Source organism: Lipotes vexillifer, unplaced genomic scaffold (assembly GCF_000442215.2).
Source record: "Lipotes vexillifer unplaced genomic scaffold, Lipotes_vexillifer_v1.1 scaffold413, whole genome shotgun sequence".
In the NCBI taxonomy this organism is placed as follows: Eukaryota; Metazoa; Chordata; class Mammalia; order Artiodactyla; family Lipotidae; genus Lipotes; species Lipotes vexillifer.
In genome coordinates this window covers 1,829,257-1,851,343 of record NW_006769725.1, presented here as the reverse complement: position 1 = coordinate 1,851,343, position 22,087 = coordinate 1,829,257, and the positions used below count along the sequence as shown (strand labels likewise).

At 37.2% G+C, this 22,087-nt stretch overlaps 1 protein-coding gene across 2 annotated transcripts in view; it reads left to right on the top strand.

Annotated features, from left to right (window-relative positions):
- ME1 (malic enzyme 1) overlaps nt 1-22,087 on the top strand; it is a 194,458-nt gene that overhangs the window by 90,281 nt on the left and 82,090 nt on the right. For both annotated transcript variants that reach the window (XM_007445886.1, XM_007445885.1), the window contains exon 6: nt 5,178-5,281. In XM_007445886.1, coding sequence (XP_007445948.1) covers nt 5,178-5,281 — 104 coding nt within the window. The remainder of the gene's footprint in view (nt 1-5,177; nt 5,282-22,087) is intronic.

The window sequence follows — 22,087 nt, the reverse complement described above, 5'->3', positions numbered from 1 at the left end:
AACTTATGAAAAATGTTTAATGATATTAGAAAAGAAATATAAATGAATACTACTTGATAACATTATATTTAAATATATTTATATTTTTTAACTTTACTATATATTTTATTTATTATATATTTTACATGTATACTTCAGATATACACACATACACACACATATGTGGAAAGATAATACTGTTCCTTTGGTTGCAACAAAATAAACATATTTATTATATGTCACTGGGGGGTGGGGGATTGTTAATTTGTTCATCTTCTCTAGAAGGGCAGAGTTCCAATACAGGTCACAAATTTTAAAAATGTTCATCTACAGACTGCCAACAAACACATGAAAGAATGCTCAACATGATTAATCATTAGAGAAATGCCAATCAAAACTACAATGAGATATCATCTCACACCAGTCAGAATGGCCATCATCAAAAAATCTAGAAACAATAAATGCTGGAGAGGGTGTGGAGAAAAGGGAACACTCTTGCACTGCTGGTGGGAATGTGCATTGGTACAGCCACTATGGAGAACAGTATGGAGGTTCCTTAAAAAAAACTACAAATAGAACTACCATATGACCCAGCAATCCCACTACTGAGCATATACCGTAAGAAAATCATAATTCCAAAAGAGTCATGTACCAAAATGTTCATTGCAGCTCTATCTACAATAGCCTGGAGATGGAAACAACCTAAGTGTCCATCATCAGATGAATGGGTAAAGAAGATGTGGCACATATATACAATGGAATATTACTCAGCCATAAAAAGAAACGAAACTGAGCTATTTGTAATGAGGTAGATGGACCTAGAGTCTGTCATACAGAGTGAAGTAAGTCAGAAAGAGAAAGACAAATACCGTATGCTAACACATATATATGGAATTTAAGAAAAAAAAATGTCATGAAGAACCTAGGGGTAAGACAGGAATAAAGACACAGACCTACTGTAGAACGGACTTGAGGATATGGGGAGGGGGAAGGGTAAGCTGGGACAAATTGAGAGAGTGGCATGGACATATACACACTACCAAATGTAAAATAGATAGCTAGTGGTAAGCAGCCGCATGGCACAGGGAGACCAGCTCGGTGCTTTGTGACCGCCTGGAGGGGTGGAATGGGGAGGGTGGGAGGGAGGGAGACGCAGGGGGGAGGAGATATGGGAACATGTGTATGTGTGTGGCTGATTCACTTTGTTGTGGAGCAGAAACTAACACACCATTGTAGGGCAATTGTACTCCAATAAAGATGTAAAAAAAAAAAAAGTTCATCTAGTGAGTGATGTGAAAATTTTTCACAATATATTCGTATGTGAAAAGGGGTTATAAAACAGTCTATGATATTGTCCCCCATTTGGACAGATAATATTATACATGCATAGATGTAAAGAAAAGGACATAGAAGAATATGCATCAAGGTGCTAGTGGTGGGGTAGTTCTGAATGGGTAGAGCTTATTGGTTTTCTTTGTTTTTGATTTTACATTTCGGCGCTCAAATTTTCTGATAGGAAATACTGCTTTTTGTAATGATTTTTAAAAACTTTAGAATATTGAGAAAATATTTTTTATTTCTCAGAGACTTTAGACTGGAGTGGTAGAAATGAGAGATATGAACAAGGTAAAAGTTGATAGTGATTACTATTAACTTCAAATAAAAATTCCCAAGGTTCCAGAGTTGCAACAGTGCTAAGAAGTATGGTAATTAATTTTACCAATATATACCCTCCTTATCTCCTTTTTGAAAGTCTCTTATGTTTCCATATGCTTTTGTCCTTTACTCTCTTTCAGAGCCTAAGTTTTTTCCTTCTCACATGCTTCTAAGTCTTTGTAAGTCTTCAGTGACAACAAATGCATTGCATGTGACACCTCTTGTTAAAGAAGGTCTAATCTTTTTAAAGTGTTTGCTTAATACCAAGTCTTTCACTTATTTTCCAACAAAGATCTATTAAGTTTTTACTCTTGGCTGTGAGAAGTTTTTAATCCAATGAATTAATGTCATTTCTGTGCCAGGCTACTTGGTCTATGGTGCCATTATCACAACTGGGTAATCTTGTTAAATTGCTTTTTGTAGATGTTATTTTTTTGTCAGCCAGATCTCCAAGAATGCACTCATTATTAAAGCTTTAATTATCATGAAATTTTTCAAAAACAGTAATTTTTGACAGAGACATTATGACTGGAAGAATTTTATAGCTTCTTGATTTAATTCAAAAGCTTTATCTTGCTCATAAATCTTCATAATTGACTCTTCACTGTAGCAGACTTCTTTATGATATACTTTAATTACTAGCATGGGAAAGAATGAGAGAAAAGAGAAGGGAAACATGTAACATCTTTTCTCAATTGTGTTCTTTTTCTAATTCACGTTTTAGAAGTCCAGCTATATCCCAGACATGGAGGAAGTATTTTAATTCTGGCAGCCATTAGTAGCTCATTGGCACTTCAACATCAACTGTTCAGAAGCCTGCCAGTAGATTGTTTAAAGTTTTTAGGCCTCAAGGAACAGCTGGGCTTTACAACAGTACTCAGTTTCAGATTTTACATTTCCTGTGAAATACATTTATATGATTTGATATATTAACTTCCAGCTAGCCAGAAAGCCTTAACTCATTGTTGTGCAGTACATTGTAAGTGGGACGGCCACATAATGTATTGGCCAAACCAAGGCACTTTCACAATGAAAGAGGATACTATTAGTAATTACACTAGGGCAAGACGTGTGAACTGGGCTATAGTTTCCCTCGTCTGTAAGCAAATTCCAACTTAGGTGATTCAAATGGTTTAACCTTCTTAACAACATAACCACACCTGCAAAACCATATCATTTATCTATAAACCACCTCCAAACCTAGTGACTTAGAATAATTGCTGTTTTATTAATGTTCTTGATTCCCTGGGATGGCTAGGGAGGCTGGGCTGTTTGGGACAGCTTAGCCTTTCTCCATAGAGATTCTCACCCTTCACACATTGTTCACATTCCACATGTAAAATATGCTCATCTCCATCCTAGGTTTCCAAAAATGTCATCCCAGGAAAAACAGCAGGCCCACAGTTCAGGATCCTGTCATCTAAATCAGGTCTAGATGCAAATGAAGACGCTCGTGTTTTGCTCCTTGGTGTGGCTCCTCCTGTATGTTCCCACGTACCAAGCATACAGTGGTGAGGCAGGCACAGAATGACTACAGTCAACACTCCCTTTCAGAATGGCAGGAATAGGAGTCATATGGCTCTAAGTGGTTCATAGCAATTCTGAATTCCCAATGGATGTATGTTGCCAGGCCACCTACTTGAGGAGCAGGGAATGTTCTTTGAATAGGCCCAGTTCTTTTTCTTCAGAGTGGTTCTGTAGTTCATTGTTCTCCTAGGCTTTTGGCTCTTCTGTCTGGGCTCTTGGCTGGGCTCTTGGCTCTGTCCTCTGAGATAGTCTTCCTGTTCCATAAGAAATGGCCCCGTTGCATCAGAATGGCTCTCTCTCAGTCTGCTTCCTGCCTGTGGAAAGTGGAGGATCCAATGAAGTATTTTCGTTTTGAAGTGTCTCTGTGTCAATTAATCCAAGTAGTACAGTACCTTTAAAAATTTCTTTTCGGCTTTCTGTGTGTCAGATTATAGTCTACTACATTAGATAAAGGCCCCACTCACAATTCTTTTCAAAATAGGCCTTCTCCCTATCGTTGGTTGACATATCAGAGTGCTGTGGTACCAGTTCCACTGAACTAGGCAAAATGGTCTCCTAGGCTCCACTTTAAATCATTCAGAAGCTTTCAAAAGAGTTATTACAACCACACACTTAATTTGATCTTTGACCACAGGCCTTATTTTACTTTGGAAATCTTTTACAGGCAAGTCTTGTGTCCTCTATATTCTGTTTAAACGTTGCTCACAAGCTGAACATTTCCTTCTTTAGTTCATGTCCGTTTTAACCTTAGCACACAGCCAGTTTATGCATTCAGCATTCTGCCTGGAAATCTTTTTAGTCAGATTCACAAGTGCGTTAGGTACATTTTTCTCTATTCTAGGTTACTGAAGGTGGCAGTGTTGTCAATTGTTTCACTATTATGTCAAACAGATTGCCATTTTTCCCAGGCTGTAAAAAGTTTGTCTTTGTAATTTCTTTCAGCAGTATTTTGTGGTTTCCAGTATATAGGCCTTCCACATGTTTTGTTAAATTTGTCCCTATGAATTTTATGTTCTGGAATGCTGTTGTAAGTGGAGTTGTGTATTTTATTTCATTTTCAACTATTCATTGCTAGTATATAGATATACATTTGATTTGTGTAAATTGACCTTATATCCTACAATCATGTTAAATTCCTGTATTATTTCTAGTGAATTTTTTGATAGATTGCTTAGCACTTCCCATGTACATGGTCATGTGTGTACAAATAGAAACAGTTTACTTCTTCCTTTCCAATCCTTATTGCTGTTTTTTTCTTTTTCTTGCCTAATTTTAATGGCTAGGATCTCTAGTATGCATAGTGTTGAATAGAAGTGATGAGACTAGATATCCTTGTCTTGTTCCAATTTTAGGGGAATAGCATTCAGTCTTTCACTGTTAAATATGTTGTTTGTTGTGGGTTTTTCACAGATGCCCTTTATTAGGTTGAGGAATTTCCTTTCTATTCCTAGTTTACTGGGAGTTTTTGTTATAAATGGGTGCATATTACTGTATATAAATTATACCTCAATTAAAAACTGATTTCATTAAAAAATTACCGATTCTAAAGCTTAAACAGAGTAGTGTTGCCTGATATATGTGTGTGTGTGTGTGTGTGTATCAGTTTTAGAAAAAAATCTAAGAAAGGAATTGCTATCTTTCCATTTCCTAAGCTAATATATTTCAAATCTCACTATTATTTTTCTTTGTGATGAACTTTGCCTTTTGAATTTTACACAACTGATTTTAATACCTTTTCTCTCCTCTAGAATAAGACATAAGAATAACAATAAAAGCATAAGAATCTTTAAAATGTTTAGTTATTATATTTCATATTCTTATTTATAAGCACTGTAGCTGTATTATATATAATACTAAATAATAACTCTGTAGGTTAATTCTGAATCAGTATAACTAGATTTTATTTCCATTTCTATCCTTTTTGTACAGATGAGAAAACTGAGGTTCACTCAGAAAGAGTGAATGACTTGCCTTTAGTTATTTCTATACTTATGGTAACTTTTTTTTACAAATAGGAGTTACTTAAAGATCCATTGTACATTGGACTACGGCAGAGAAGAGTGAGAGGTCCTGAATATGATGATTTTTTGGATGAATTCATGGAGGCAGTTTCTTCCAAGTACGTATAATCTTTATTTTATCTATTTTTAAGTTAAATTTCAAAAACTTAAAGATAACCTAACATAATAAACTATAAAAATATCCAAGTATGGTGTAGTATGTTTAATAACTAGAAGTGATTTGAATGAAATATATATGTATCTCCTCATAACTATTGCTGGCCAAATGATAATCTCATGTGTCTCCCCCCGCCGCCCCCCACAAAAGTTGTCTCTGTTTCTATCCCTGAAGATACTTTTTTCTTACAAGAATCTTCAGATTCTGTTGTTTGGGAGGCATGATTATGGTGAATGAGGCAGTGGCTAGTGACTAAATTACCTGAGCAAGGCTTTTCATGATTATTGGCAGTCTGTACTGTGTTTCTGGCTGCTGATAAAGTCTGGTCTTCCATCATCTTTGTGGGTGAATCTGACTCTTGTGGTAGGAGAAGCAGAGGAAGAAGTGAACATGAGTCAGTACAGTCCACAGGGTCCAGAATGGAGCAAGATCCATGAATCTCTGATTAAATCGACTATATTTGGTTAAGATGCAGTACAATATTTCACCTGGTCTAGGTAGCATTTAATTGTGGACCCAGGGCTACTGTAAAAATTTCCAGTTTTTTCCTTCAAGGTAGAGACTTCTGCCATAATTTAGTAATATGTTCTGAGAGAATTTTGTCACACTAACAGTCATCCCATTTGTTTCTGTATAGCCACAGGAACCATGTACTATTTAAAAACATATATGTTGCTTTGGTTTTTCATAGAAATGAACTCATCACTAGAATCAATAGACATACTTCTCGTTTTTTTTTATTATAAGGTTTAATTTTAAGAAGTTGAATTCAACAGCCGAAAATGCTTTCATCAGCTTGTATTTAGTATTTAGAATATTTTGAATCTCTTCTTACCCAAGATTTTGTGCAGAGTATATTTGCCAATTAGTATGGACTACTTTTTTACCATTAGTATGGACTACTACTGATTTATTTATTGTTATTATTTATTAACTTAAACTTATAATAAAAAAGCTATAACACTCATAGAAATAGTTGAGAAACTCTACAGTTTAAGTTCAAGATTTCATGGTACAGTTAATTGATAGTAGTTTTTCATGTTTAATTTTAAATTTGTTACCCTGTAAAATTTATGTAAGTTTTTGAAATTATGTGTAACTTTGTAGGTAGCAGCATTAATCAAGAGATTGTATAGAGAATACTGCAAGGCTATATGAAAGAAAAGGGAATTCTCAACATATCTGTTTTTTTTTTCTGTTTGTGTAAATAAAATCTATCTTTATATCGATAACGTAAATATACTTACAAAGAAGCTGTTAAAACAAGTTATGAACTTAGCGTGTATGGCCTATATACTTAAATGCTCTTGAAATAAAAAGAGAATATTTCCATAATTAATGAAAAGCTTTCCAGATGAAAAGCTAATTTTGAATAAGCTGTGTCAATCTAGAATCAGAAAAGCTATTTTTTTTTTTTTAATGTTGAATTGAGAGGTTACCTAGGATCTGTAATAAGGAAATGGGGTTTGACAAGAGTCAACAATAATTTAAAGTGCAGAGACCACCTGTAAATCAGGAATTATACTTCTGGGCTCTTCCCAGAGAAAAATCCCACAGACTTTTCAAAGACACTTCCTGGCAGGACACTACTTTGGGAAAAGGTTTCTAGAAGTGAAACCTAGTACTACCAAATTAAATTGGGGAGTAGTCCTGAAGATAAGCCCAAGATTATTTAAAAAGGAAATATAACTTACATTCAAGGTGGAAAATGCCTGTTACAATTTGGCTTAGCCAGGAATCTGGTTCTGAGATGGAGATATTAAGGAGTGTGCTTGGAATCAACCCCTTTGGAGGGGGAGGGGACAGAAAAAGAAGTGGATAAAAGAGAAGTTGAGCTGCAACGTCGACTGGCCAACAGCCTTGGGACCACCCCTGCATGCTATTTAGACCCTTAAGGAAAACTAATTTCCATTCCCCACTCCCCAAGCAACATTACGTTGGTTTTATAATTTCCTCTCTTGTCGGGGTTGGGATGGGGCAGTTGCAACTTCTTCCTCTTGGCTTTCTCTGCAATTATATATCTTACCTCGTAGGCCAGAGATTTGATACGGGTGTTGTGGCAGTCGCCAAGTATATGTCTATCCTGGTTCTGTATTTGGGGACTGTGGAAATCACCACCGCCTGGGTCTGTGGTCCAAATGGATCCAGTATGAACTAGACCTTGGCCAGGGCACCATTAATTACGGGCCTCCATACGCTTCTAACGTGGAGGGACAGCATATTGATGCTTCAGGTCTCCTGGTATCACTGTCAACTCTCTGCCCTCAAAATGTTTGGGTATTCCCTGTCCCCAGTGCACAGTGGCTTGAATAAAGGGCTATAGGTCCGTTTGGGGAAGGATTGGGGGAATTATTATTTTGTATTCTTTTTGTTTTTTTTGCGGTACGCGGGCCTCTCACTGCTGTGGCCTCTCCCATTGCGGAGCACAGGCTCCCGACGTGCAGGCTCAGGCGGCCATGGCTCACGGGCCCAGCCGCTCCGCGGCATGTGGGATCTTCCCAGACCGGGGCACGAACCCGCGTCCCCTGCATTGGCAGGCGGACTGTGAACCACTGTGCCACCAGGGAAGCCCTGTCTTGTATTCTTGCCATGGTGTTGCAGGATCCTCCCTTCTGGAGACTAGGCTTCTTCTTCCATCAGTGAGTCCAAAAATTAGCAAAGGTTTGGAAACTGAGCGTGTGATTGGGACTTTGTTAGGGCAGCTACCCTCAGCTTTGTGGTCATCCATCTTTGATTTCTTTTGAACGTACCTATTGAATAGTAGCCTGGTTACCTTCTTATTTTGTCTCTAGGGATGCCATACTCTATGAATTAGGTCAATAACTGTGGGTCAGCACCCCCTGCACACCAGCCTTGCCATTCTCAGGATGATTGTACCTACCTGGCTTCTGGTGGCTTCCGGTCCTCACCTGGTTCTCTTATCCCCATTGCTGTTAATGAGCCTGGTGCCATAAAAACCTTTCCTCTGTCACTTCTGACCTTCAGAAGAGAGCCACCATGCAGAACCTAGTAATGTAGATGCCTTCTCACTAATACATTCCTCATGGCTTTGGTAAGTGGTGTGTTTTCTGGACCTTCCCAGGGAACATCACCATCCCATGCAGTTCTGGCCTTATGTAGCATGTGCACCCCAGAATGCACTCTCTGAGCCTGTACTCCCCTCTTCTGCCATCTGCCCCCGCATTCTTAGCATTTCAGCATTACATGAGCTGTTACTTTGCCCCTGTTTTTAGGAACCATCCTAGTAGCCAGTTTGTATCGTCTGCTGAGATTCTTGCTGGTTGTAAATCTTGCATCTCAGCACAGTACCCTCAAATCAATAAAGTCTCCCTTATCTCATCTTAAATTCCAGCCCCTTTGATTAAACACCCTCAGAATTTGATCTTAGATGTACTCTCCTTGCTAATGTAAACTTGCTAGATCTTGCAGTTCCTTTCTCAAATAGCCGCTTTCTTTTTCCTTTAACAGGCCTCTTACATCCCAGGTGGGTTGTATTGTGACATAGCCCTAGTTATATAGGCCAGAGTTTCTGGAGAGGAGGTGAGGGTGGGCAGATGGGGGGTTACAGAGGCACAGGGTGTCTCATGGGATTTGGAAATCCTCTACCTACATCATCCCGAAAAAAGAAGGGGCAGGCCACTTTTGTGGGTTCAGAAAGTTCTAGGGAATCTGGGAATTCAGGATTTGGGGAGGCATCAAATGAGGCATCTCATCCCATGTGGCAGGATCCTGTCCTTTTCCAGTCAGGATCCTGACTTAGCACATCTTCTGTGCCTGGAAGTTAGGGAGTTTTTGACTACTCTGACGATTAATCCCTGTTCCTGGTCATTACCTTTCTTTGCCCACAAGCTGCAAGATCTGAGAGCATTTTTGTATCTACCAGAGAGTTCCTCTGGCTTTCATGTTGGTGGTTACTTGCCTTAGCTTTTTTTTTTTTCTTCAAATTTACAAATGCATTCTTTTAAAAAAAAATTTTTTTATTATTGGAGTATAGTTGATTTACAATGTTGTGTTAGTTTCAGGTGTACAGCAAAGTAAATCAGTTATACATATATTGCCCTTAGCTTTTAATATTCTTTTTCCATTGTCCTTATAGTTTTTATTTCTCCTATGTTTCTCAAACATCATTCTGGCTAAACTGTTCCCCTTCTGCTGGTATACTATCCCACCCTACCTCTGGTGAGAGCTTTAACAGGTGGATAGCCACCTTGTGCCAGGGGTTCTCTGTGTTCCACTGGGGTTGGGCTCCTCTTTGCCAGCCAGGCAGCTAGTGACCTAGCTCCAAAGCCCCATCTGATCACCTGCTTTCTCAGACCACTCCTGGTACCGTCTGTCACAGATTAGGTTACCTGGGAAACATATTTTGAAACGACCAAAAACTGAGCTGGGATGCAGCACAAGACACCTTCCTCTGACCCCACGGGGAACTCTGGAAGTACAGTGGCTTTTCAGAATCGTCCCCAGTGGGGCTGAGATAGCCAAGCCTTTCTATTCCTACATCAGTTAGTCATTGGATGTGTCACCCTGAGAGAGAGCGTGACCTATGGTGTAGTGTTCTCTGTAGCTGGGGCAACCCCTGGGCAACAGTGGGGGATCTGAGAGCCATAACACAGTGATATTTAGATTAAGATGAAAACTGAGCAGAAAAAAAGTTTCACGGTTTCTAATAATGGCAGGTGCTAGAGTCTGTAGGATGGACCATATTTCTGATATTCTGTTATAAGTCAGATGATAGACAAATGCTAGCCTCTGCATAATATTTTTGCTTTGGAAACATTGGCCATTGGAGCAAACCATTGAGTTGCCCCAGGCAACTGTGCCCTAACAGAAGCTAGATCTCTCCAGTAAGAATGTCGTGTCAGTCTATTTTTTCTTTCTCATTGTTTTGATTCATGCATTCATTTGTTGAAAGCCAGGCACTGTGTTTGGTGCTGGGGATATGGGGCTGAATCGGACAAAAATAATCCCTACCTTTCATATAGCTTCTCTATTAGAGGAGGCAGATAATAGACAAGAAAATAAGCAAATAAGCAAATGAAAGAATGAAATTTATAGTGAATGCAATGAAAGAAACAGGAAATTGGACTGAGAATAATAGTAGGTGACTTAATTTATATAAATCAGATGAGTGTTATAGATACCAGATACCTCTTCTATGAAGTCCGTTGTCAAAGTCATGATACTTTTTAGTCATGGTTCTTTTGTTGAAAATTAATATGAGCTCTTTGATTATAGTTAGGTAAATTCATTAACAGTGGAAAACTGAATTCAGAAAGTATTGATTGATTAGCCTGGATACTAAGTAGCTGCTCCATTGGAGTACCACAGGTCTGTTTCCCTAGTATTTGCCTTTTCAACGATTTTACCAGTTGGTCCTAGTAATTCTACATCTGAGAATATAGGTGAAGAAAATAATCCTGAATAAGAAATAATTTCTATGCCCAAATATGTTCACTGAACATTTTTATTACATGATTGTCTTCCCTCTGCTTCCAGAGTAGCACACCCTCCTCGCTTTCCTTCTACCTCATTGGTTGCTCCTTCACACTTCCCTTGGCTTCTTTCTTTTCATTCCCTTAACCTCTATGCTTTACCGTACTCCAGGGCTTGGAGCTTTCCTCGTTACTTGGTGACCTCATCTGGTCATTGATCTTTATATCTGTGACTCCAAAATCTGTGTTTGGAGTCTGTACCTCTCCTCTGAACTCCAGGATCATAGTCTGCTTCCTCCGTGATACAGATCTGCACTAGAAAGCAAGAGCCTTATGGAGCCCATGGGGAACTGGACTCCTGACTTCCCGCCCACCCTGCCCCGCTCCTGCTGCAGTATTTCCCACCCAGTAAGTGACAGCCCATTCTTCCTGTTCCTGAGATGAAAATCACTGGAGTTATCACTCTGTACCATGATACTTGCAAAACTTGTTAGCTTTAACTTCAAAATGTATCCGGAAACTAGCCATTGCTCGTTGTCTGTATTGTTACTTCCCTTATCTGAACCTCTTCTCCCTGATGGTTGGTAACAGTCTCCCGACTAGTTTGAGTTGTTCCTCCCTTGTTGCCCTTTAGTCTGTTCTCAACACAGAAGCTAAAATGATTGTACGTTAGGTAATTTCTCTGCTCAGAACCCTGCAAGGGCTTATCATTTCATGCAGAATAAAAATAAGTCCTTGCCATCGCAAAAAAGGCCCTGAACCATCTGATTCCTTGTTTGCTATTTTTCTAATTAAAGCCAGGCATGCTAATGCCTCAAGGCTTGTCATTTCTTCTCCTTGGAATCCTCGCACCCTCACCTTGCCCAGTTTTCCACGTGGCTAGCGCTCTCCTCATTTAAAGAGATATTTAAAATTCCTCAAGGGAGTTCCCTGGCAGTCCAGTGGTTAGAACTCGGCGCTTTCACTGCCGGGGGCCTGAGTTTGATCCGTGGTCGGGAAACTAAGATCCCATGGCGCGGAAAAAAAAAATAATAATAAAATAAGATACAGTTTCCTCAAATATCTCTTTCTTAATGAGGTCTTCCTTGAGCAACTTATTTACAATTTTACCTCCAACTCATTTTTCTTCTTCTCTGCATTTATCAGTATCTGACATATTTATATTTATTTATGTTCTGCCTACATCCTTATACTGTAAGTTTCATGAGAGCGGGAGTTTACTCTTTCCTTCGATACCATATTCCTGGTTTCTAAAATATTATCCAGCGTGTGATAAGTACCCAGTAAATATTTGTCAGATGAATGATTGAATTTAATTTGTTTTGTTTATATAGCTTAAAATGATAGGTATGTATGGCAGAACTCTGGTATTTTAAATAATTCCTTCTTTTCATGTGATTTAATTTCAGGAAATATTAAAGCTCTTATAATCCTTACATACTGCCAAGTGTATATTAAAATCACTACTTGTAGGCACTCCTTAAATATTTGTGTTTGTTTCTGTGCTTGTACTTCTTGTGGTAGCCTTTGTTTTCCAGAATCAATTGCCTCTGAAAGTTAATAAGAAAAGTAGTGACAGCTTCAGCTTTGCTGTCTAAAATTCTTTATATCAGAATTTCATTGATAGTTATTAACTGAATGAGAAAACAGGCAGTACCTCAAGTGAGCGTTAAAAAGCTAGTATTAAATTTTTTAATGAAAGTAATAGAAGCTATTCAGCAATGACTGTACTTAATCTTTTTTCCTTTTCCTCTTTAAATGATTAAAATTAAAAATCCCTTGGAAGCACTAAGAATGGCAACAAGGATGATTATTATATTTAGACCTCAACCTTGGCTACCATCACAAATTTTATTATGCTGTGTCACGTAACACTTAAGAGAAATAATTTTAGTTTGAAGCCATTCCATCTACCATTTGCCACAAGCTGTGGTAATGGTGTTTTTATGCAACGACGCTTTCTTTACTGATTCAGCATTGAACTAAAGCCTTGACTATGTGACTGAGACAGACCAGACTGTTCAGAGAAGTTATTAATTTGGTCAGAGTTCTCAAAGGTCACATATCAGATTTCAAAGGTATAAGATATATAGCCCCCGATTATCATGGCCAGATTTACTAAATATATTTTTATTATTATTATAATATCCTCCTTTCTAAAGATGTCATCAGATGTGTAAGTTAATGCGCTCTTCATCCTTACACAGGGCTGCAGTTCAATACTTTCTCCACCGTTCTGCGTTGAATCTTTGGCTGCCCCGTAGGGAAGGGGCCTTCTTATTGTCCTGCTGTTCTTCTTTCTGCCATTTCTGCTGCAATTAATTTCATGGCTGACTCTCTGTGCTGCCTTCTTCCACATATTCCAGTCATTGCCTTTTATGCCTGCTCCTTGTTTTAGAAAAATGTGTATATTTATAGCTTAGATGATTTTATCTATAAATCTGTGAGTCCCTTTGGATTCCACCTGTCACTTTGGGCAGCATAATTTACTTTGGTTTTCATAAGAAATTTAATAAAAACCTATGACTCTATGGGATACCATTGCTATTCTTCCTTGTGGTCCAAAGGTGATGTAAACCATTTGAAAAAGAAATCAAGTGGAAAGAATGTCTTTCAATATGAGAAAAATCAGCAACCATGTTACTAAGGAACATGACTCAAATCTAATTTATGACTAGATTTTTTTTCCATTTTTCCATCCAAAGAAAGATCAGATTCACACTTTAACTATAGCCATATTTTTCTTGGAATGCCAGCTATTTCTGTTTATAACTTTCTCTCTACTTTTTTTTTTCAAGTGAATGAAAAAGATAAGTCATGTAAGTATTAAAAATCTATAGGTATGCGTTTTGTGTGTGTGTGTGTGTGTGTGTGTGTGTGTGTGTGTGTGAATGTGAATATAAATACATTTATATTCCCTAAATGATTTAAGGTGGATATATACCTCAGTATTTTAATGTTAGTTTTGCATCTTTGCCGTATTCCCGTCCAGCCTTGGTGGAGCCGGTTTGACTTGGAGGAACAAGTGAAGTTTATCATCTCTTTCTGAACATAGTTTACAACTCTTTTCTTTCAGATGCTTTTCTTTCCTAATCCTAGTTTATTCTAATCATTAATTTTAATTGTATTAATTCCAGCATTCCTTTAATATGGGTGTAAATTTTTTACACTGATTTTGTTCTCTTTGTATGAGTCTTATGTATGTATTACTTTATTGTGCCCTATTTTCCTTACTTGAATGTGAGTTTTGTCAGAAAAAGCACTTTATTATCAAGAGATTACTTTATTTCTCACTGTCCCACGTTATGCTGTACTACATAGTGAGAATAAAATAACTCCCGTTGAAAGCATTACTTAAACGTTGAAGCTAACCGTCATGAAACTACTGTGGCACATACCTGAAGGAAAGGTGATTTCCTAACATAAACTAGAGAATCATACAATTTTCCAAATAAAGTGGCTCTGCCTGTAGTAAACTAAAGGTTTGAATTTTAATTACAGAGAGACATTTATGTTTTAGATTTTAAATTTTCTCTAAAGAAGAAAAGTATTTTAATAAATTCCTATTGTATCCATTGTTACCTCTCTTTTTCTCTTTGAATCAGCAAACATTGAGATCTATATAGAGGAATCCCTTAATATTTTATCTCAGTTTATTAAAGCTAAATTACTGTATTTATTAAAGATAATCATTCTGTTTTGACAATTGGTATACCATGCTTCCTCATTTTCTTCCTTGCCTATTCTCCTGACTTTCATTTAGCTAAGTGAAGCCCAATTTCTTAAAAGCTTGTGTTTCTTGTTGTTTTCCGTCTATATTACCATATGTAATAAATTAGAAAAATGAATGAATATATCTGCTCATTGGCAATATTAAAAAAGGAGACTCACTGTAAATTTCCTTAGTTGTACTCATAGATTAATCTAAAAACAAAAGCAAAAAACTACTACCAGTAGCGATGCCTTTTGGGTCAAAATAAGGTCCTTTGTTATAACCTTCTTTCCTGCCCTCCTTAGTTTATATGTATTTATAAACAAAGATAAAGCAGGTATGCACATATGAAAGTAGTTTAGTTTCTATTTTTAGAAACTATCTGTATGGCTGGGTTTGATGGGGAAATAGTGTAACCATATTTGAACGAGAGAGATACAATTTTATTATTGGAAATTAAGGATGCTGATAGGAAAAGAGGAATTAAGGAAGCAAAGTCAGAAAGTCGGTTGGGGTAAGGTCAGAAATTAAAGGGACTTTTTTGTTCTCTAGGAAATGTGGAATCTAATTTGCAGCGAATGTCGTATCTGGACCTAATGTGATTGCTGATGGTCAGAACATTTCAGTTAGTAGAAGCCAGAGCCCCTGTGCTGGCCCGTCCTCACCTCCCTGGCTTCCCCTGCCACTCTCTGCCCTGCCTACCCTGTCACTGGACTCTCGGTATATTTTTCCCAATTTGTTCTTGCTCTTCTCTTTCTCTGAAATCTGCTCCCTCCTCTACCCTGAAATCTACTTGGTTAACTTGGTTTTTCAGTATTTGTTGAAATCTTACCTTCTCCTGAGGCTTATCCTGATTCCCCCAGATGATACTGAAACAGTCCCACCTTCTCACCACCCCTGGCTCTCCTGATACACTTGTTTTGCTCGACTTTTTCTTATGATATAACTTTATATTATTTACAGAGATGATATCATTGTATATAATTCATTTATTACATTTTTTGCTTATTGTATGTCTCACCCATTAGAATGTATGTTCCCCAAGGACAGGGATCTAGTTTGTTCCTTTTATGAGCAAGTTCCTATATCAGTGCCTGGCACAGAACAGATATACGATAAATACTTGTTGAACCGAATTGAACTACACTCAAAGGGAGGCCACACAAGAGAATATGAGTGAATTGGCACAAATCTTTTCAGTGACTAGAAAATTAAATTTTAAACATGCCTTACTTTTGATGAGTTACTAGCATCATTTTCATGTGGAAGGAGAGCCATAAAGATGTTGTGAGTGATGAATACCTGATTTTCTCAGGTCTCATGAATAGACTGTTTCTTGAGGGAGTAAAAATAAGTGCTGAAGTTGGTATGTTACATAAAATAATAACTACATTCAATGTAAGCTGGTAGTATATACTTTTTGAGCTGATAGATTTCAAAGTTCTGTTATTTAAAGCTGTAACAAAATTTGTGTAAAATTTGCCCTAATCAAGACATAAGAACAAAATAATCATTCATATTGCCAAGATGATTACATTCTGGCTAACTCAATTTTCCATCACTTGACTGTTACTTTTATTTCACAAATTATAAAGCAAGCCAGAATTACCATAGCATGCCACAATTTTAATTTAACCATGATGTAGTGATTAATTCTTCAGACTGTTTTTCTTTGTGGTATCCACAGATGGTGACTCATTTATTTTTCATATCTTCAGTCAAAATAATACCACGTCCTGCTGTATATTTGTAAAGACTGCCACATTTGTGAATAGGAAAAAAAAAAGCAGCTGTTAAATTTATTGTTAGCCAATATGGTGAGATAGGGACTGTAGAAATTCAAATGGAAAAAAGACTTAATCATTCTGAGCACAGGTTGGAGTGGGGTCGCCTGGGATAGGTTCACAGTCCATTTCTTCAGAGGCCTCACAGGATGAATTTCTTATTTCAGTGAGTTCACCGTAGTTTGGATCTGACTCTCAGCTCACGAAGTTTAGAAACCCGACTACAAAGCCCACATCTCAGGAACATGTGATGTGTAAAACCTTGGCTTTGAAAAGTGCGTGGGCAGATGCACTTTAGTATATAGATTTCTGTCTTAAGTGAGAGGGTGGATTATAATTAAACATTCTCTGAAGTGTTCCAACTTTAGGATTTTATTAAAGTACTAAAGAAGCTGTGTATTCGTTCACAATTCAGGGCTGATCTGTAGCCTAAAACTTAGTGAGTCAGTTGAAAATGTTGATCACATCATATAATTATACTTGACCCAGAGGAATAAGCTCAATCGATGTTTTAAACTACTTTGTTTTGCATAAACTTTAGCTTTTCCTTGCTGCCCAAAGATTATTTTAGCAGGAGCTCAAGAGACAGTTGGCAAAGGGATTCATTCAAGAGAAAAAAATGTCACAAAAGGTTTTTTATTTGCATTGCATTATTTTCTCTGTGCTGCCTATTAAATCGTATAGTCAGCTTCAAAGCAAGTTCATGATAAGAATTACTTTCACAATAAAAAATGGTACAGAGAACTAAAACCTGTTGAATTAACTGTGTGAAGATTAAAAATGAGACTTGGGCTTACATAAGCCATTTATGCTAATCAACTAGACCAGTTCTTGACTTTCTCTCTCTCTCTGTTTTTAAAACATCTATATCAGCACCATCTGATTATACCCTGAAGAAGACACAAATAATTCCTCCTTGAGTAATTTGTTATATCCCATCTGATTATATCCCAAAGCAGAGACAAATAATTTCCTCTTCTTGAGTACCTTCTTTGACCCTCCCAGTGTTTTCCTGTGCATTTAACTCAAGGACAGGTCCATTACTAAATCTGTCCGACATTTCCTCTCTCATGCCCTTGATCCATGCCCTGACTCCATTTGCATCACCATAACCCACCTTCCCTAGACCTTGACCACTTTCTATCTTTATCACCGTGTAGAACCCTCTGGTAACTTTGGTGTCATAGTAATAAGTCTTCATGCACTTATCTTTACCCCTTTATTAACTCTTTTCACCCTCCACATATAAATCCCTTTCTGACGTGGTCCTCGCACTTGGTCTTTCTCTCTTGCCACCTGCCACCCTCCGTGTATCCTTTGTACAATTCACAAAGAGCTAGTTTTAGTTGCCTGTACGTGTACCTGTCTGTCACACCTCTGTCTTTGTACATAATGCTCCTTCTTGCCTCAGTGCTTTTGATTATTTAATTCTTGCTTGTCTTTTATAAATCAGCTTAAATCTGTAGACTATCCCAGTCTAGATAATAGAGGCTTCCTAGATGGTTCCTTAGCATGGATATATCCTAATGGCATGTATCACACTGAGTTGTAATTACGTTTATTCATCTGAGTTAGCATTAAGTCTTGGAAATACTGGTGGTCAAGGACTGGGTCTTTTTTTCTTTTCCTCTATAATACCTGTCGTAATATGTAAGAGGTGCTCAAAAATGATTATTGAATGAGGGCTGAGGTGAAATCTTACACCTCAGAGATGTTGTATCTGAAGATTGTATATAACTTTAAGGAAAAGTATATTGGATGATTACCTGAAATTTGTTTTAAATTCCATAAAGAAATAGTGTTTCCACTCCCTATGGCTTTATAGTGTAAAACTAACAACTCTCCATAGATGAGCAAAACATCCATAGAGTGATTTTTACGCATAGGAGGTAAAAGTTTAGCCTTATTTATGTCCCATACTTCTTATGATTTAACCTGCAAGCATTTATGTTGTTTTCTGGTTACAAATGGCTAAGGATATAAACAACTAATAATTCTAACCATTTTTAGTTTTACTAACTAAACTCTAGATTACTCTACATTTGGATTACTCCAGATCTATAGTAGAATTTACAACTGTTGAAAATCATGTGTGCACAGGGAGTATATAAAGAGATGCTACAAGTTAATGCAAGAGAATAATTAAAACACTTAGTTCATTTTAATGGTATTTGTGATAAAAGTGACCCTGGAGAATGTGTATGGTAGAGATGGACTTTGTTTTTTGTTTGTTTTTTTGTTCTTTTTAAAATTGCTTTGAAAGGTTTCACACTCCAGACTTTCTACTACAATTCTTTATTATTATTTTTTTGGGGGCGCGCTGTGCAGGATCTTAGTCCCCCGACCAGGGACTGAACCTGGGCCCTGGCAGTGAAAGCACCAAGTCCTAACCACTGGACCGCCAGGGAATTCCCTAGAGATGGTCTTTGGAAATACCTAGAATGAGGGCAAGTGCAGTGAAACAAGTGACCCAGTAGCAGGCCCAGTATGATAGCCCCTTCCTCTCTCTTATCTCAGCCCCCGCCCCAGCCCACATATATACAGGGTTGATTTTCCAGGCAAAATTCATTTCTATTCAGTGTATTTTAGAAAACATTTCTTGTCCAGGCTAAAATGCTAGGCACTAAATCTTCGCTTTCAGCAAAACATACCTAAATAAAATGTTGCCCATAAAAAGTTGTTAGTGTTTGAGTCTCTTCATATGAAGTATCTAAAGTAGTCAAGATCATAGGAACAGAAAGTGGAAAGGGGGCTGCCAAGGGCTGGGGAAAGAGGAGAGGAGGAATTAGTGTCTAAAGCTTATAGTGTTTGCAAGATTAAAAAGTTTCTAGAGATCTGTTGCATAGCACTGTGCATATACTTAACTTATTGAACTGTTCATTTAAAAATGGTTAAGATAGTAAATTTAATGTTAGGTGTTTTTTACCGCAATAAAAAAGAGAAATTGTTAGTGAAGTTTTTATAGATGAAGTGTAAGTGAAAAAGCTTTTTAAAGATTAGTAAAATATCATTTAGTGTTAGAGACTAAAATATTTTATTATTTTTATGGTAAAGGAAATTTACAGTCCACGTAAAGTGCTTGGAATAGTACAAGCTCAATAATGTTGTAATTGAATACAGTAACTTTCACTTTTCAATTCAATTTGATGCAATTTTATGTTAATTCATTTTAAACTGCTTTTAATGACAGGATACTGGCATTCTAACTCAAAATGATGTGATATATTTCTGATAAAGGGCTATGTATATAGACAGAGAGAACACCTTGAGGCTACAAGGAAACTTTTAGTATAAATACACATTTTTCGGGATAGTTTATGCTTTGTAAATTTCCCCGGAATAGCTACTCTGCTCCTCTGTTTATCACTTGTTTATATTTTTCTCCTAAATGTTATAAAATACAAAAGAATTTGCATTTAATATACCTTTTACATACTACTGAACACTCAAAAATACTGGGTATTAAAAGGCATATTTTGAAATTAACACAACATTATAAATCAACTATACTCCAATAAAAATTTTTTTAAAAGGCATATTTTCTTCTAACTTAGAAATGATCAGAAGGTAACTTGATTTGAAAGCATCGTTTGTTTTCTTGATATTTAAAACTATCTATTTAAATGTAAGAATGAATACTTTAAATTTTTATTTATTTAATTTTGTTTTTGGCTGCGTCGGATCTCAGTCGCAGCATGCAGGATCCTCTTTGACATGCGGGATCTTGCGTTGAGGCGCGCGGGCTTCTCTCTAGCTATGTTGCGCGGGCTCCAGAGGGCATGAGCTCTGTAGTTTGCGGCACATGGGCTCTCTAGTTGAGGCGCATGGGCTTAGTTGCCCCATGGCATGTGGAATCTTAGTTTCCCAACCAGGGATTGAACCTGTGCCCCCTGCATTGGAAGGTGGATTCTTAACCACTGGACCACCAGGGAAGTCCCAAGAATGAATACTTGATATGCATTCAAATATTATCATGGACTACAATCTTCAAAAGTTAAAGAATGACTTTTACTGGTGCCATTGAGAGAGAACGAAGATTAAAAATTAAGGAATCATAATTTCATCTTATTTTGGTTATGACACATCAAGAAAACCATCAGATGTCTTCCATCATTATTAATAAAAATAATAACAACAACAGCTAATATAGTTTTAGGGTATATACCAGCCTCTGTTCTGAGTGCTTTAACATTTTTTTTTTTTTTTTTGGCTGCATGCTGGATCTTAGTACCCTGACCAGGGATTGAACCTGTTCCCCCCTGCAGTGGAAGTACAGAGTCCTAACCACTGGACCACCAGGGAATTTCCACTACTTTTACATTCTTTTAATCCTCAAAACAGCCCTATATCATTCTTACAATCATTTATCCCCATTTTTCCGATAAGAAAACAGAGGCACAGAGAGATTGAGTAAATTTCTATAACTACCCAACTGGAAAGTGACAGGGCTGAGATTCAAATCCAGACAATCTGGCTCCAGAGCCCATGCTCTTAATCAGTGTGCTTCATTCCTCTCTGATTTAAAGGAATGTTATCCAAATATGTCAAGTGCAAATAACATGGCATCTGTAGTCTATTCTGAGTTCAGACATCTTGTAAATGCAGCTTTTGGTATAATGGTGAAAATAGAAATCACAATAACTCTAAGATCTAGGCTGAATGTTAAACACGTGGCCGCGAAGATAAGCAGGGCCTTGACAACTGTGGTAAAGCAGCTATGGAAAAGTGGGTGATTTTGTTTGAAAACTAGGCATTTTCCTCTTTCCCCAAACATGATGACTTCCTTAAACATACGGAATAGCTTAATGATATTTTGTGACATTTGAATTATAAACAAATAGGAAATTTGTGTGAATGCAGTAGAATTCCATGGGAATTCCAAATCTTGCTATTTCTTATACACTTCAGATATATTCCCACCTTGGATTCTTCGCTTTTGCTGTTCTCTTGAACCTCAAAGGCCTTTCTCTCGCCCTTTCTCTCTCCTCCAAGTCTTTACTCACTTGTCACCTTCTCAGTGAAGTTTGCCCTGTATCATTCTGTTTTAAACTGCAACCCCCCACCCCTCCCACCCGACACTGGCTGGCTTTCTCTCCTTTCTCTGCTTTATTGTAGAGCTGCTTGTCATCTTATAACATGTTATTTAATTTACTTATACTTATTTATTATCTGTCTCCTGTAAATACAATGTAAACTCTATGAGAGCAAGGAGTTTTGTCTAATTTGGTTTACTGCTATGTCCCCAGAGCCTGACTCCTAGGAAACACTCAGTAAATGTTTGTTGAATGCATTCAATTTATCTGTGGTTTCTAAATAATTCACATTAAGATTTAGCTGGTAGTTAACAAGAATGAAAGCTACGAACCCGTGTCCCCTGCATCGGCAGGCAGACTCTCAACCACTGCGCCACCAGGGAAGCCAAAGCTTTCGTCTTTTTGTTGCAGGTGAAAGAACAAAATGGAAGAAACCCATCCACGTGGTTTTGAATGGTCCCTAACACATAAGAAGTTTCAATAACTGTTAAATACATGTTATACTTTAGTGGCTTAGCTTGTTGTATTAGTCAGTTTTATAATATATTATACTTCCATTCCCAGGTTTTCATTCTTAACATTCTAATGTTAAGAAAAGACAAAACAAGCAACTTTATCCCACAGTTATGCATATTAAATTAAATAGATTTATTCTGAAATTATATTCTGCTTTATAAGATTTCTTTCTTCTTTTTTCCCCCTGTAACAGCTCCTTTACTTTGCAGTGAAAATTGATTTGTATATTTTTTGCCTCTGAGTCCTTGTAGGATTTTTTTTTTTATTCAA